At 43.5% G+C, this 18,923-nt stretch overlaps 1 protein-coding gene across 1 annotated transcript in view; it reads left to right on the forward strand.

The window, feature by feature from the left end:
* Positions 1 to 18,923, forward strand: part of LOC310796845 (netrin-G1-like) — a gene marked incomplete at both ends in the record, with an annotated part of 69,709 nt that overhangs the window by 18,082 nt on the left and 32,704 nt on the right. The window contains one exon of the mRNA XM_083659074.1: positions 8,346 to 8,989. Within this exon, the coding sequence (XP_083515200.1) occupies positions 8,346 to 8,989 (644 nt within the window). The remainder of the gene's footprint in view (positions 1 to 8,345; positions 8,990 to 18,923) is intronic.

Here is an 18,923-nt window from a genome sequence, read left to right on the forward strand (position 1 = left end):
ATAGATAGATAGAAGGATAGATAGATAGATAGATAGATAGATAGATAGATAGATAGATAGATAGATAGATGGAAGGATAGATAGATAGATAGATAGATAGATAGATAATAGATAGATAGATAGATAGATAGATAGATAGATAGATAGATAGATAGATAGATAGATAGGCAGGCAGGCAGGCAGACAGCCAGGCAGGAGGACTGTTATTTGAATTCCATGCCATTTGTTTGGTTGTTATTGGTAGAGAACGGCCAAACTCTGATTAGAAATGTCATGATGCCCTTCCAGTGGCTCCCAACTGTTGTAACTGTAATTTGTTTACTGCATGAGCATTTACAGTATGTGTCATGTGCTGCTGCCTCTCTTTATGCAGGACAAACTTCCCTCCGGGCTATTTTGTAACTGATAACATGTATTTCTTACTCCTGAAAAGGGCATGTCAGTCAAATGTATGTATTATTACTGTAAGCACTTTTTAAACTAAACTGTCTCAAAGTGAGTTGCAGAGAAACAAAGGATAAAAACACAATCACATGACATAAAGATACATTTCACATTACAGTAGTGACGGTGAGCTTGCCTTACAGACAAGATGGTTTGAGGGGGAAAAATGGTCGAGGTGAGTTCAATCTCTGAGTCCAGAAAATCTGTCAGCCAAACTGATTGGTTGGATTGCCTGCGCCCATCCGTCAGCAGGGCCTGTCATTGGCCAGTGAATTTATCTCCCCGGCCACATCTTGTGTCAAAACGCACATCATCCGGAGGTTACGCTTGTCAATCTCAAAGGCCATATGTCACTCACTTTAACATCTGCTTATTTCACAACTGTGTGTGTGTGTGTGTGTGTGTGTGTGTGTGTGTGTTCACAACTGTGTGTGTGTGTGTGTGTGTGTGTGTGTGTCTGTGTGTGTGTGTGTGTGTGTGTGTGTGTGTGTGTGTGTGTGTGTGTGTGTGTGTGTGTGTGTGCGTGCGCGTGCGTTCGCGCGTGTGCGTGCGCGTGTGTGTGTGCATGCGTGCATATGTGTGTGTGTGTGTGTGTGTGTGTGTGTGATATATTCTGTATGGTGTTGTTCAGTCTTGTCATGGTTCATTGATTCTCATGATTGAAACCTTTTAAACTCTTAAACGCAGCCATGAAATTACATCTAAATATCCACTGAGCCTCGCTGTCCCAATTGCCTTATAGAATATCTGGGAATTATTCATCCTATTCCCAGCTCAAGCTGCACCCCCCCTCTCTCTCTCAAATTTCAAGATTCATTTTAATAGCCATAGTAAGTAATTATATTACAAAGAAGGAATTTGACTTATGCAGCAAGTCACATCATTAGAAGATGGAGCAATACAGAAAACAACCTCAAAGTATAAAGCGTAAAGTAAAAATTCCTTTAAAGTGACATATAATTGCCTTGGGGAGGGGGGAAGGGGGGGGGGGTGGACCCCAGCCCGTTACTGAGCCTGTTGTGCTCACGGGGCATCATGGAGAGCAGGGAATGATAAAGTCCTGAATTGTGGGGGCTTTTGGGTCTCAGGTGGATGGCAGTTGGGAAGAAACCTCAGACTTCAAACATCAGACAAGAATCAATGAAACAAAATAACATTAATATAATCAAATACTACATGTATAACAGGATATTGACATGTAGCATACTTCATCTATCATGACAGCAAGATGTCATTTTTTATGAACATTCAAGGTTTATTTAGTGAGAATTTGCAGTGGCTGTTTACAGTGCCGTTTACAGTCAAACATTTTGATGCACCGTGGGCTCAATTTTTTGATCAATCGAAAATCTGATACTTTTGTGTTGGACAGTCTGACGGATCAGTTTGGTGTCATTTGAAGAAAAAATGTGGGAAGAGTAGGGTTTTTATTAGTTTTACAGTATTTGCAGTTTTTCAGTTTTTGGACTGCATCATTTGCGATAGGTTGGAGTTTACAAACGTTTTTCGTCACTTGGGCCTACATTTTGGTGAAAGTTGCAAAGCCATAGCCTGATTTGGTATACATTTTAGAACTTTAGACGGTTGGTGTAGCGCCACCATCAGGACTATTGGTGCCAAATTCGCGTTGACGAAGTTTGGCATGGGACTGGACCTTTGTACAAAGTTTGGTGTATTGTCATGCATGGGAAGTTGGACTTCCTCGGATATAGGCGAATACAAGTAGTGTCCGGCAGCAGAGCTGGCTCGGAGGCACTAATTATGATAGCACTCACATGTGCATGAGTGTGGATGAAGGGTCTCGTCTCTCTCTCTCTCTCTCTCTCACTCTCACACTCTCTTTCTCTGTCTCTCTCTCTCCCCCAGTTCCTTGCTCCGTGTCCCTCCCGCTCTCTTAGTGCGACACCCTGATATTGGATTGACCTTATAGGCTGCAGAGATCATTAGCTGTGACCAGGCACAGACTTGCTGCTCAGGGCTCTACGCACTACGCCTGCCTGCCTGCCTGCCTGCCGGATGGATGACATAGCACTGATAGAAACCAGCTGGGCTCAGTTACAGAGCCGCTATATGGTGCCAATAGAGATGTCAGCAATACAGTAAGCGAGCAGCCATTAGAGGCCCCGGCACCATTATAATGTAATGTCATTATTTGTCGACCCAGGGAGACTAGCTGGCTGCTGTGCACGAGCTAATGGGATTCTGCAAATTAATTAATTTCATTACAGGAAAAACTTGCGGTTCAAGCACCTTAGAAAGTTGATTACCTGATTCCTCAATATACAAAGCACCTTTACTCCGTCAAAAGTGACGACATCATCAAAATGTTACGGTTAGGTGAGCAGTGGATTTAAAATCGTTTGTAACTTGAGTTCTAATCCATGCTAAATTTAGCTCATGCCAGCAATCATTTTGTAAGGCTATAGGTCTTTATTTTTTTTAAATCTCATGTTGTTAGAAACTATGAATAAATAAAGATTCCTTTTCTTTTCTTTTTCTTTTCCTTTTCTAATCCTCCTTTGACCATTTCCCTCTCGCGTGGCCGTGATCACAGGTAACGGATCAAACCTTATTCTTTTCCGATAGCTGGCCCGCGGCGTAGCAGTGAGGCACCAAAGACGGGATTGATCTTCATAAGGCGCTGCTTTTGTCATTAAATAAGCGCCACAGGAACCCAATGGAAGGTCTTGACCTTTCTCTCTAAGTCTCCATCCCTCCACCTTCACTGGGCTGCACTCAGGCGTTCCACTATGGTGGCGTTCGAATCAATACAAATACATGTCGCTTAATGTGTGATTGGAAAAGTGCCCCGGCGTCATTGAGTATTATTGATGATGATAGGTGTTTTATGAAAGGTTTGTCCCTAGGCAGCTCCCGTAGGAAAAGCCCTCCTGGGTTAGAATGATCACTTCCCTGAAGGCCTGGAGTCGTGGGCAGGCGACGAGAGAATGATTATGGATTGAATTTATGTACTGCTTTTTCACCGCTCTGCTAGCAGCTTCTTCTCCTGCCGTGATGGGGGGGGGGAAATGTCTCTGTCTTACAGCTTCTATTGACTCTGTTCTCCACTGTGCAGCCGGGACAATTGTTTTCCTCATTAGCCACGGACGCAGCGGTCGGAGTTCTTCACACAACAACACCTGGGAAGAACCACTCTGGTTTTTCGGAGAGACAAAGGCAGCCTAACCCAGTCACCGTGACATCAAATGAAACAAATAGAAGTGAAAATTTGTGCTCTTGAATGGCAACCTCTGTGTCTCTCTCTCTCTCTCTCTCTCTCTCTCTCTCTCTCTCTCCCTCCATATCTTTCTTCCCGTCTCTCCCTCTCTCTCTCTCTCCATGTACTGTCATACTCTGAGCAGACCTCCAAGGCTGTTGAAGTAGACAATAATAATGAGCCTCAGCACACATCAGGGGTAAACGCTTGATGCTGCAACAATACAACAAAGTCCCTGTGGCCTAACCCAGGCAGGCCGCATCCTACTTATTACGCTCTAACTCTCTCTGTCTCTCTCTCTCTCTCTCTCTGTCTCTCGCTCTCTGTCTCTCTCTCTCTCTCTCTGTCTCTCTCTCTCTCTCGCTCTCTGTCTCTCTCTCTCTTATCGCTCTCCCTCTCTCTCTCATTCCCTTTATGTGGGTGTATCACTGGTTATGTTGTCCTTCAAGGATGGCTTCATGTTGGCTGGGCGTGTGTAGTGGGTGAGAGGAGGATGTTTTTTGTTCAGATGTGAAATTTTTTATCTACCGGTACATAGTTCCATTAACAATTACAAGCAAGTCTCTTTCTCTCTCCTCTTTTTTTTAAATCTTTTTTCTTTCTTTCAGATTTTTCTCCCATTTTCTCCCCAAAAGTACTTGGCCAATTCCCACTGCTGTCCCGGTCATTGCCGACAGTTGTAGATTAGCACATGCTTCCTCCGATACATGTGCAGTCGCCAGGCGCTTCTTTTCACCTGACAGTGAGTAGTTTCACCGGCAGGACGCAGCACGTGGGAGGATCACGCTATTCCCCCCAGTTCCCCTCGCCCCCCGAACAGGCACCCCCAACCAACCAGAGGAGGAGCTAGTCCAGTGACCAGGATACATACCCTTAATCCGGCTTCCCACCCGTAGATACGGCCAAATGTGCCTGTATGGACGCCCGACCAAGCCGAACGTAACACGTGGTCTCGAACCTGCGACCCTCGTGTTGGTAGGCAGTAGGGATGTCACGATACTACAATTTCTACTTTGATACCGATACCCAAGAAAATATCGATACTCGATACCATTTTCGATACCACGCGGGGGGATGACAACACATCAAGACTCTAAACAAAGACAGATGGATGGACAGACGTACGCTTCTCCATAATCTAGGCCTGATAAAACTCATTAAAAACTTTGCACTTACACAGCAGATTACCCCTGCTCTAGTCATCAGCAGATCAGAACACTTTGAGCTTGTTGAAGCAACAGATACCCACCAATGACAGGGAGGGAGAAATCAGTAGTAGTACGTTTGATTTTTCATTAAGAGAAAGCACTGCTGATATTGATACTGTTGCAAATTACTATTGTATCCGTTTACATTTTTTAGTATTGATACTTATCGATAGTATTGATACCTGTTGCAAATGAGTATACGAGGGATCGGCCGAGCAGCATTTTGGTAAACAAACCACGTCACTGGGTGGCAACGGCAATGGAACCCTATGAAGCCTGAGTTTGAGTGTCTGACTCTAGCCGGCTGACCGTGTTTACAATTTAAAACTTAAGATATTAAAGTTTGTTTGGCACAACTCATACTAGTTAACTGCCGCGGGGTTACGCATTTTGGGGTGGTAGTGACGTCACGCTGATTCGTCCTATTGTATCCGTTTCAAATTTTTAGTATTGATTTTTATCGAAACTATCAATACTTCTGACAACCCTAGTAGGCAGGGAATCTGCCGCTGCACTACCCAGAAGCCCACTCTCTCCCTCTCTGTCTCAGCAGCCTAACCCTTGGCCTCGTTACCCGCCTAATTGGACCATGCGACACACCTTCACGTCAGCGGAGCATATGCTTAGTGACCCGCAATCCCTCACTCATGTTTTACCTTATCTCCTAGTTATCTGGTCTGGCTGAGGAGCAGGTCACGTGCAGAAACCACACTGATAGCGTATCGCGGTCCCACGGGAAATAAAAACGAGCCCGACGACACGATCAGTATCTCGCAGAGGGAAGTGACACACTCTTTTCCTGAGAAGTGGCAAGCTTTTGCGAAGATGATAAACCGTCAAATAAGACAACTTCCCTGGCAAGTGTAATGTAGCGTCCTTTCTCAAAGACTAAGAGCGGCCATTGGTCTTTTTATTTCTTGTTTTATTTTTATATAAAGAATAATGGTGTTTGCTGCTTATCAGCATTCCTGCCAATGATCTCCACTTCTTGACAAAGTGCCAGACCGTCCTGCTTGGATGCATTGCAATCCTGGAGAGATAACGGAGCAACACTGCCGTACTGTTCTCTCACCTTTAGATGCTTTTCCGTGTAGAGTGTCAGATGATTGCTGATTATCGAACCGCTTTACAGTTGATCTGAATCTCATCAGCGCTTAGCCCCATTGTTCCTGGAGCAGAGGTGAGATGAATGTCAATTGGAGTGCATCTTGTGCTCCCTCGCGCTCACTCACTCACTCTCTCTCTTTCTGTCACTCACACACACACACACACACACACACACATAAGGACACACACACATGAATGCACAAGCAGAGCACTCTCGCTCTCATGCACAAGCACACAAGCACACAAACAAGACAACCAGAGAATTCTCTCCCTCCCTCCCTCTCTCTCTCTCTCTCTCTCTCTTTCTCTGGCACACACAAGCAGACACACAAGTACAAACATGCACACACACACACACACATACACACACACACACACACTGCAACAAACAAGCGCACATACATACACACGCAGAGGGCCCTCTCTCTCCCTCTCTCTCACACACCCCCTCCCCTCCACATACACACACACACACACACACACACACACTGCAACAAACAAACACACATACATACATACAGTACATACATACACACACATGCAGAGGGCCCTCTCGCTCCCTCTCTCTCACACACCCCCTCCCCTCCACACACACACACACTGCAACAAACAAGCACGCATACACACACACACACACACACACACACACACACACACACACACACACACACACACACACAGCTCTCTCTCTCTCTCTCTCTCTCTCTCACTCACACACACACAAACATCCCAAGCTAGTGGGTGTCGATGGTACAGGGCAGACACAAGCCCATGAAAAATGCATGTCCCTTTGCGTGTTTCATAAGAAACACTCATCGGGATTCCACTCCCATCTCAGCTGAAATACCACACAGGAATATCAATTACTCTGGCAATTTGGGTGGCAGTGTCGACAGCAGCGCTGGTGAAAAAGGATATGGGGTCCACAGTGTAATGTTGATGAGGGGGGTCAGTGTCTCTGCAGCTGTAGGGCGGCCGTTGCTTGGGCAGATTATAAAATGCACGTTGTGCCTGAATGTGATTGCAATCCGACCGTGTGTATGCCAACAGAATCATGATAGGAAGAGGACATTGGAAAAGGAACATCTCAGGCAAAGTGTCCGTAAATTTGGTATGAGGATAGCACTATACCACATCTAATTACTCTCCAACTAACAAGTGTTCTGGGATTCCTGTTTTCTTCAGACAACATTAAGATTCAATACTAATTAAAGCTATTTCATAACCACTTTTGACATTTCACAGGTTTAAATTTCCTTCCAAAGTACACAGAGCATCTTTACATTTTTAATTTTGGCCCAATTTTCACAACAGAGTTTCAATGTACAAAAGTCTTTATGTAAAAAGCCAACTTTTTACCATCATGCCGATCAATTCTGATAAAAAATGTACAGTATTAGCACTGTAGAGCTACAGTACTGCATGTGCCTCTCACTTTGCATGGAGCACTGCTCTCTGATAAAATGCAACAGAAACAGACAGAAATAGTCAAACCTGAAAAGTGATTATGTAAAACACTCTTTAGCACGCTTGCCAACAATGGGTCAAGCTTAATTCCATGCCCAGTGTACGTCATATCTGTGTATCATCTCCTTTTGCATACATTTTGTGTTTTAGACCTAATGGAGCTGGCTTTTTGTGCATTTCTCACATCATGATAGACACCATCACATTCATTTTGCCAATGTCGGACACACATTCAGCTCATTGGCTCATTGGCTCAGTCATTAGAACTGTTGCCTCACAGCAAGAAGGTCCCGGGTTCGAATCCCGGTCCGTCCCAGGTCCTTTCTGTGTGGATGTTCTCCCGTACTCGTACATCCTCCTGTCAGTGCCCCTGACCAAGGCAATGGCAAAAGAACTGGAGTTGGTCCCCGGGCGCTGCACTTTGGCTGTCCACTGCTCCTTGTTCTAGGAATGTTCCTAGTAGAGGATGGGTCAAATGCAGAGGATGAATTTCACCATGGGGATAAATAAAGGATAACTTAACTTAACTAATAAAAATATCACTATATAATAATCAACCAAATAATTTGTTTTTACTGTAATAAGAATAATTTTTTGTGTGGTGGCGTAATTCAATACTGACAATTCTATTTTCAGGATTACAGTAAAGGAACAAACGCATTGTTCTGGTGCTGGGATAAACAGTTACAGATATACAGTACTAGGAGTTATTTTCAAGTCAAACTCTGCTGTGAAAACCGAGTCAAAACAATCATAAAACATTGTAACTGTATGCTATGGATTACACCTTATACATGTACGGTATATTGGATGCTGAGATTTACCATAGCAAAAATGTTTGTATATGGTTATTGTAATGTCTGTGCACTTATACATAATCTGTATTTTTATTTGTTCTACAGGAGAATCCTTATATGTGCAACAATGAATGCGATGCCACCACTGAGGAGCTGGCCCATCCCCCCGAGTTGATGTTTGACTTTGAGGGTCGCAACCCCACAACCTTCTGGCAGTCCACCTCATGGAAGAAATACCCGAAGCCGCTGCAGGTCAACATCACGCTGTCGTGGAACAAGACCATTGAGCTGACCGACGACATTGTGCTGACCTTTGAGTCGGGCCGGCCTGAGCAGATGGTCCTGGAGAAGTCGCTGGACTATGGCCGTACCTGGACCCCTTACCAGTTCTACGCCACCGACTGCCTGGACGCCTTCACCATGGAGCCCAAGACGGTGAATGAGATCACCCAGCGCACCCTGCTGGACATCATCTGCACTGAGGACTACTCCCGAGGCTATGTGTGGAAGAACGACAAGACGGTGCGTTTCGAGATCAAGGACCGCTTCGCCCTGTTCGCCGGGCCCCGTTTGCACAACATGGCCTCGCTGTACGGCCAGCTGGACACCACCAAGAACCTGAGGGACTTCTTCACCATCACCGATCTGAGGATTAAGCTGCTGAAGCCAGCCACTGGAGCCACCATGGTGGACGAGAACAACCTGTCCAGATACTTCTACGCCATCTCCGACATCAAGGTGCAGGGCAGGTAAGAGTAAGACCCCGGGGGTTTTAGGTTTCAGTCATTTGGTATTTAAATGATCTCTTTGTGCTGACCACAAAGTTCGCAGTTTCATAAACTGTTGTTAACCACAGACCTTATTTCCGCCATTTAAACAAAATCCCCATACAAAAATCCCATTGACTTTGAGACGAAAGAACCGGAAGTGCAGGAACTTCTGGGTTGGCCTACAAAAAGATGTCACCCCTGTGGTACTCTATTGTCACAGATAAGTGAATGAAACTGACTGAGCATCAAAGATGAATAGTCTATGAACAGTGTCCCCCAAAACGGCCATCCTTCTGGACACACCAGAAGCTCTACACTTAGTGGTGATCGTAAAGATCTCACTTCCATATAAGACCCGACAAATCAGTGTGAATTGGGGAGAAAAGCTCAGCCTGAGCTGCAGATGAACTCATAGCCTCCTAAATTATACGTATTAACCTATAAACCCTAACTTGACAAGGACAGTGAGCTGAGAGCGCTTCCTGTTCTAGTGGGTCGTGGTGAAGGGACGGGTTTTAATGCTTGACTTTTAATGACACACTCTCATCAAGATTCCACTTAAATCTCATAATCCCATAATATAATATCAAAAATCATTGTGTCATGTCATAAGTAAGTCCTGCAGGGTTGAATTGACTTAATACTGACTTTTTACTTTAAAACATTATTGCCAATTCAAGTAGAATAAAAAAAAAGTTTCCCGTTAAGGTTTTTGATTACTACGAGTGTGCTTAATATTGCCATGTTTCCCCTTTTAATTCATCGTCTTAACCTGGATGTGAAACATGTCAGACCTCATGTCTCTGTAACATATCAAACAACAGCAGTAGCGAGCACACTTCAAAATTGAAGTCAGTTAAAGGAGAATTTCATTTTTTTTTAACCTGGACCCCTCTCCTCACATTAATTATGATCTGACGACTCACCCAGTGATCTCCGCAGCGTTTCTGGCCGTCCTACGCGTTGTTTTGAGATCAATACTCTCCAATCCAGTCTACTGGATACTTTCCTGCCGGCTGGCCAACTACCTGTAGTTGGCCAGCCGGCAGGAAAGTATCGCGGGACTTGACGAGACTTGGTGACCGAGATCACGAATGAGGTAATTTGATCCCTGGGAGACTCCAGGAAACAGCCCGGGAGGAAATATCAGTCTGGTGGTTGTTGAGGGATGAGATTATGACGATATGTGGCAAAAACGGGAATAAAACTGGCTATTTAGATGCAGGAAAGACAGGCTGCCACTTGGCCCCCACGGAGCTCTATTTTACGACTGGATTGGAGAGTATTGATCTCAAAACAACGCGTAGGACGGCACAGAAACGCTGCGGAGATCACTGGGTGAGTCGTCAGATCATAATTAATGTGAGGAGAGGGGTCCAGGTTAAAAAAAAACGAAATTCTCCTTTAAGGTGCAGGGCCAAGGTAGAAACGTACAAAAAAGAACAAAAGGCCAGCACTCAAAAAAGTCCTTTAGGTTTTTTAATACTTAGCTTGTACACAGCAACAACGAACGCGTTTCAGCGGGTAGCCTTCATCAGTGTTGTGCCGAGACAAGCGGACATGGCGTATATATACAATCAAACCGGAACTACATTCAATCATCAAAACAGTTACCAGGTAATTGTACACATTGTATACATGTATATACGCCATGTCCGCTTGTCTCGGCACAACGCTGATGAAGGCTACCCGCTGAAACGCGTTCGTTGTTGCTGTGTACAAGCTAAGTATTAAAAAACCTAAAGGACTTTTTTGAGTGCTGGCCTTTTGTTCTTTTTTGTCTGTGACAAACTGAAGGAGTGATTCAACATCTCAATATCAGCGCTTACTTTCTGCATCTCATCTGCTATCACCGTATACAACCTTCAACAGGCCTGTGGGTAAGACGTCTAAAATGACAAGCAATCAAATGAATTATTAATTACTATTATTAAGTCATTATAATTTCTGCAGATGAAAAAGGTCCAAAGATTGCAGACAAAGATAAAATGCATATACAAATATCCTCGAGTGCTCCTTAATCAAACACACTCAACCAACTGTATTGTTGACTTACTGTATTTGCACTCCAACTGTAGCAGCACAGCCCACTCATTATTATACTCATTATTTTCACTTTTTCAGTGAAATTGAATACAGTTCAGTCACAATTTGAGTGTTGCAGTATATAATATTTCCATCACTGAGTCATAAGAAAGTCTCTGTGATTTCCAGGGAATGGAAACATTGTAATTTCATGACGCATGCAGATGGACCACATGATGGTCGTAAAGCCTCTACAGCTGCTCTCCAGGCGGGGACCTGTGTTGCTTGCTGCAGTTGGTTTATATGAGGATAACTGGGTTGGTAATGACCCATCCGATGGGCCCTAGGTGAATTGAAACAGTTAGTCCCTAATTAAAATTCAGTCGACTTCAATGGCAGATTAGAACCATTAGCACGATGGCTAATTGGTAGGAGACTAATCTTGTAATTAAGAGCATTTTCCGCTGATTAAATGGTAACCATCAGGGACACATCAGTGTGAAGCAGGAGAAACTGGGAGACCATGAGATGTTATGAATTGCCAGGCTGTGGTTCCAAATTTAGCCTTTCCCTGTTTAATAATGAGTGTAGATTTATGGTTTCATCCATGAGGTTTTATGTTTGAGGGAGATACATCTTTTTGCTGTGAATAACACAAATCCTCAGGATCTATAGAGATTTCAAGTTGTTTCTTTGAATCAGCTTTGACAGCTTGTTACAAAATCGGAGTAGTTTCACAACATGAGCTTTCATAACCAGCAGAATATTTACAATACTTGTTTGATGTTTAGTATCGTAGAGCAGTGGTTCTCAATGTGGGGTCCAACGACCACCAGGGGTCCTTGACGGGGTTCCAGAGGGTCCCCAGTAAAATTCTGAGTTGTTAAACTACAGCATTGTTTCATTTACAAGAAGTTAACACAATTAAAGACTGTAGTAGAAGAATGACTATTTTGATCATAGTTTCACTGTTATCTCTCTACCTGCAATGCAGATAGTCATGGAATTCTGGACAAAATCATATCTAACAATAAAAAAATATTCTCACATTTGGGTTCAAGAGACAAAATCTCATCAAATGGGGGTCTGTGGCTCTAATGTGTTCTAAATTAGGGGTCCTTGATATGAAAAAGGTTGAGAATCTGTGTCTTAGAGCATGTGACAAAACAAACAGTAATGTGTTGTTGCCATATGATATTCCCACTTCAGGCCCATCAGAGAGATACTTGTTCATTAGTATTCATATTCTTTCCATATTTACACTCTTGCTGTAAACATGAATTGATGGGTTCTAAATTGCAAGGCCTGGTACCCAGCACGGAATACCATCTCCCGTAGATATCTTATTTTGCCATTCATTAGAAAGAGTAGCAAAAGGTGGGATGGGGGAAAATAAGCTATTTTGCCCAATTTTCCATCCTGCCCTTGGGCATCAAATTCAATTTTCCACCAAAAGTTTGCCGTGAGAAAGAAAAGAAAATAAACATACAATTTCTGTCCAGAGGTGGATCAGTAACTCACTTGAAAGGCGGTGATGGAGGCGGGTGGGGAGAGACTGATTAGTGTTTCCACCAGCCTCAGCAGCCTTCTGGCTAGCACCATGTGGAAGTCTTATCACAGAATGGCCATCCTGTCTGAGAATGCCCAGAATACCCCACAAACACTTAGAAACTTTCATTCACACACAGCTCAGCTGAATATTTGCTGTGTCAGGCAACCTGCAGATACTGTAGGTTGGTGAATGTGATGACAGTGCTCCGGCCATGGATGGATACAGGTACGACACTTAAATGTCAGAATATATTTATTAATTCAGTAGCAGGAATCCGGCTAAAACCTGTGGACCCCCCCCCCCCCTACCCCCTTAGGTTTTATCCACAAATGAAACCTTAAGTAGTTATTTATAGTTTAGTAGTTTTTTTTTTAATGGGGGGGGGGGGGGGATTATTTGCATAGCAAAACAAGGTTTGGTTTAGATTATACATTACATAACAAGCACAATACCCATGGAACAGTGGTGTGGCCATGGCATGCAGCCTTATGGCACTTTAGGCAATGTTTGGGGGGTACCTCAACAACACAGCTTTTTTTTCAACACGGAAAACGGTCCTAACCCTAACCCTATCCCAAACCACCCTCACCCCCCCCCCCCCCCAGCCACTCCCCCTACCCACCCCTCGAACCCCGACTGTCTACAACCTTCCTATCCCTAGCTACGGCCCCTCTTCCTTAGCCCCGCCCGTTTCCTGACCACGACCTCTCCCACCACCCATAACCACCTAGCCACTCCCCCTACCCACCCCTCAAATCCAGACTGTCTAGGACCTTCCTATCCCTTTACCCTAGCCCCACCCGCTTCACTAAACGTCCATGAGTGAGTGAATGTTCAATGTCCTAACTTTTGCATCTTCTGATCCCGGCCTAGCCTGCTACCAGTGCTGTGGGAAAAAATAGATTACATAAAAATGTTGCAATGTATACAATGCACCTACAGTACAAGACATGTTGAGTTATGGGTTTGTTTTGGGTATACTTTTGACTTTAGCTTGGAGAGTTGTTTCGTGGTGCGTGTCACGTAGACTACTCCACTGGGGTGACTGGAAAAACACTTGTGCTCTTACTATACTATCACTGACTCCCTTCACCTACACATACTGTATAACCCACAGCTGCCTGAGTGCAACAAGTTCACACTCGTACTCTGGAGGTTGTTGAAAGGGAAACATAGGAAATCACCAAGTAGCCTAAAAGTAGACAAGGCAGGTTGGGCGAAAGTGGGCACTGTACACCAAGAAAGGGATTTACAACACATCATCACAAATATCTCCTGGCACGCATCACAGATTCATGATTGATGAGTATCCAAGGGTGGATTTTTTCCTTTTGAAGCAGCTACGAGGAACTTTCATTTTGTGTCGATTATAGTGGCCCCTGTGGACAAAAGCGGTAGTGTTCTCCCAAAATGAAGACTGCATTTCCTGAACACCGAGTCTCCTCCCGCTGTGGCCAGTGGGTCGGCTGAGCTGCGCCAGGGCTTCTCCAAGCCCGCCTGAACATCTAGCCTCCCCTGCTGTTTTATTTGCTGCATAAGGTTAACGACGCTATTGGTTCACTGGACAGAAAAAGAATTACAAGCAGTTTGAGTCGGACGTGAACACAGGAAGTACCACTGTCTCGACCAGGGCACGTAAGCATTTGCAAAGACTGATGGTCTCATTTGCTGATGTAGGTAAGATATGAGGCATCAGTCTTACATTTTGACTGTTTCATAACCAGTTAAAAGTTCATCGTAGCTGCTTTAAGAATCAAAGAATTGTTGCAGAAAGTTTATAAAGATGGATTTAAGGTACAGGACGGCCTTTATTTATCACAATGCACCTATTTAGCTGACGTTCTTATCTAGAGCAACTCTAAATGGCTGCAGCTGCAGAATGAATTTAATTTCTTTGAACACTGGGTTTACAAGCAAAAACAGCAATGGAGGACAAGAATGCCCTGACAAAAAGCGTAACAAATCTCCCTATAGAATGGTCATGTATGATAGAAAAGTGATGGGTAAAAGAAGAAACAAGGAAAAGGTGGAAAGGTCTTTTTTTCTCCACCTCTCCTGAGTGAAAAGTCATCAGGGAGTGTATAGCGAGGCGAGCTGCGCTATCGATTTCTAATGTTATTCCGCATCAACGGAAAACAAAAACCTTGAACCATGCGGGCTGTCCCACCTTTCGCGTCTCCCTCTCCATCGTTCCTCACTTATTGATCAGATGTCTGCTCGTTAATTAAGACACGACCGCTACTGGCTGGCTGCACGGTCAGAGCCGCACATCTGCAGGGCTGCAGCAGGGCCTGGGAAGGAGAGGCAGCTAATCCATATGTGCTAATGTGCTATTTCTCTCTATCCCTCATTTCATTCCCCTTTTTATCCCTTTTCTCTGTTTTTCTTCCATATGTTTCTGTTACTCTCTCTTCTCTCTCATCCACTCCCTCTTTTTCCCAGTATTTCAACTTTGAGACCAACTTAAGGTTAAAACAACCCACGCACCACGCAGCCACAGATCCTACGTGGAGTGTGCTGCTGCGCTGCGCACTTCGAGAATAGATCGATGTCTGCCCCTTGTGCTCTTTTAGGTTTTTATTCCTATAGCCAATAGCTAACACCTCAGAAACCAATAGTCTTCCTAAGGTCCATAAAAAAGGCTTTACAACACAATTCACAAGACAAGTAGACAATAAAGATCAATAGACATAAATCATACAACATGATAACATTTTGAGAAATTGAACACGTACAGTATGAGGCATCTGCGATTGATAAATATTAAACATGGGGTAATTAACAAGATATTACGGGTGGACGATTGAAGGTTTGTAAAATCATTGTTTTCCAGTTAGCCGCATATATACATTTACAAATAGGTTTTTGCCCAGTAAGTATGTCCAAGGAGATTTGTGCTTCATCCAGGGAGAACTAGTATTCATTCTTTCTTACATTTTAGGCCTTTGCCTAAAGCACTGTGTCAGCACACATGGCTGATCAAACCTAAGACCTTCCAATTACAGTATAGCCTCTCTAACCACTAGGCCAACCTGTCTGCTGTCTGTATTCAATTAGAAGGAGCCCATCTAGGATTCTCTGTAAATGCAGCATATCATTGTCCATTGAACTGTGATAATGACTATTAGCATAATGTTCTATAGGCCGTGTGAGCTACTCTTCAGTAGCATAATTCATTATTTCACCTCCGTGCTCCTTTTGATTAATAAGTTGCCAGTCTAGTAGACTGAGTCTACTGCTGGGGATTTCCTCTGAGACTTCAGGGAATTGAGCCAAGAACTCCCAAATTGGATCAAATGAGAACGCCAAATTGCAATTTGAGAATGCAACAGTTGATTTTTTTTCTTCTAGCATTACATTATTATGTCATGAAATAGTTTCAAATTGATATAAGGGACTTTGCTTCTTTACAGGCAAGGTTCTGGATTCTTAGAAGGAAGTTTTTCATTTAGGATATTTAGGTTTACAGATTTTCACACCCATGCTTTTGGCTGGCCCGCAACAATGGGAACAGCCCTATAAACGCAAATGTATGTTACTGACTGACTGACTGACTGACTGACTGACTGACTAAATGAATGAATGATGACGTTACACCATTGGTCAGCCATGGCACGTGGCACACGGTCCAGCCTTAGTAGGTTTTGACCTAGTCTTGTTTGTTTTGACATAATAGTGGTATACCCTTGCAGTGTATCCAGCTGTTTTAGAAACTTTGCATTCTTATTATAGTTGTGATTCTGATACCTGTTGGAGCACACACTCACTGGCCATTTAGTCAGGCCTCGCTCACAGAATTGTCATGGAGCCTCTGATCTCTCTCCCCAGAGGGCTTTCATAGTCCAGGTCCCTGGCTGATTCCAACTTGGCTCAGCTGTGCTCTTCCACTCAGGTGAGCTCCATTAGTAGCTAATGAATGGAGCTCTCCATGGTGCTGAACTTGTGTTGACTAATTTTGCCCACTAATTAGCCATTTTTGCCCATTAATTTAGTTGGTCCTAATTATCTAATTCAAAAATCCAGCTCCGTTAAGTCACCTGCAGGGGTGCTCTTTACACTTCTACACTTCCTGAAAGATTCAGCGCGATCACATGTAAAATTCCATAGCTGTGGCCAAACACAATTTGCTCACACACAGACACTTCGCATTCTTATTATAGGATTGGCAATCGGTTTCTGTTGGTAAAAAATAATTCTAATAAAATTACAATTATACAATTAATACAATATTTAATGTTAACATTACTCCTGTCTTATGGAAGTGATTCGGATGGCTTGCATGCAATGTGAAGAGATATTTTTTCATTCCCCATTGACTGTCTTGCTAACACTAGCATAGCTGACAAAATGCTAACCTAAGCTGCCGATTTCTGAGACATAACAAATTATGACATATATATATTTTTTTGAGGCATGATGATCTTTACAGTCAGCTAGACTTGTAAAGATCTTGAAACTTCCCTTTAAGGTGTACATGGATGGGAGTTGTTCAAAGGCAGTTCAGGTTCCAAAGCGCTGTTTCAGATAAGGTATAAAACATTTTAATGATATTTTTATGCTCCCCAATGTCCCCCTCGGGCCACAGACAAACCCTGTATCTCCCCCTCCTGGTGGGACTCCTTAGGACATAGAAGCACTGCATCACACACTTCAACTCTATCTCACACTTCAAAGGGTCCTTTAAAGAAATCTAAATGTGAAGTGCTCTACAGTGCATTGACGTATCGAGCATCACACGCGGCTGAGCCACATAGATCAACACCTTGAGCATATCTATGTGCTTTCCCCCGCTCGCTCTTGGGAATTCACGATAACAGTGTCGTGAAATTGTACCATATCATCTACGGTATAAAATGTGCTCGGCCGTTCCTCTCCCTGATTTAAAACCACTGTTCGACATTTGAATTCTACCCTGCCCTCGTTTGCAAATTCAGTGTTTGCCATCAAACAGCGAGAAGATAAAGAAATAGTCCACTCGCTATCTGTGCGCGTCTCTCTCCCTCTTGCTCTCTCAGCATATAAACTTACAATACAGGATATAAAGCAGTGCATGGGAATAAATCAATATTCCTTTTGGGCGTTAGAGTTATGGAATAGCTTAATTTTCTTTCCTGGCTCTCAGTCGAGTGGTTGGGATTGATCTGATCAGTTTTGGTTGCTGCAAAGGATGCTTTTCAAAACCGGTACTGTTCACGACGATGATGTCTCAAATAAGATGGTGATTTGTGCAAATATCCTCTCAATGTGTATTAATAGAGCTATACTTACAATAAGAGCAGACTGTATCAGTGTCTATTAATAGAGCTATACTTACAATAAGAGCAGACTGTATCAGTGTCTATTAATAGAGCTATACTTACAATAAGAGCAGACTGTATCAGTGTCTATTAATAGAGCTATACTTACAATAAGAGCAGACTGTATCCGTGTCTATTAATAGAGCTATACTTACAATAAGAGCAGACTGTATCAGTGTCTATTAATAGAGCTATACTTACAATAAGAGCAGACTGTATCAGTGTCTATTAATAGAGCTATACTTACAATAAGAGCAGACTGTATCCGTGTCTATTAATAGAGCTATACTTACAATAAGACCAGACTGTATCAGTGTGTATTAATAGAGCTATAAGAGCAGACTGTATCATGTGAGCAACACACTGAACAGCCTGGGCAGCTCACTCAGTGTAAGTCACCACAGATGAGTGTCAGCTAAATGGCTGTAAATATAAATCTTGTAATTCACACCTTTGCTTAGTGTGAAACAGATTTGTATTCAAGTGCTTCAAGACGAGACATGGCAGGTGAATAGGGTGACATTTGTAACTATCACCATGAAACTTCCCAGTTACAATCAGTTTTCTCAGATTTGATGTTTGCATAATGCAAATGAGGCATTATCTACTTAAATATGCACCTTAACTAACAGGGTATTTATTGAACGAGTTTGAAGGTTTGAAGAATAAACGATCCACTTAAATATGTGCTAATTTGCATACAGCAACACACACACACACACTTACAATAAGTAGTAGTACAATAAGTAAAATCGAGCAGGCGAGGCCACGGAGCAGCCGAGCTGTGGGCGAGCAGCCGAGCTGTGTATTTGAGCTGCAGGGCCAGCTCGGCAAGATGCAGGGCGGGTGAGGCCGTGTAACGGCCGAGCTAGCGAGCGCAGCGGGCGAGCCTAGGAGTTTAACTTTTAGCCTTGGGGGGGGGCACTTCTGCAGGAGCCAGACGCTCGGCGGCGCGTGAAGCGTGACGGCCGAACATTTTTGGCTGTTTTATATTTGAAATTTTGCCTGTTTGAAGCCAGATTTAGAGGAATATCTTATT

The sequence above is a fragment of the Poromitra crassiceps genome (genome assembly GCF_964638095.1).
Source record: "Poromitra crassiceps genome assembly, chromosome: 23".
Taxonomy (NCBI): Eukaryota; Metazoa; Chordata; class Actinopteri; order Beryciformes; family Melamphaidae; genus Poromitra; species Poromitra crassiceps.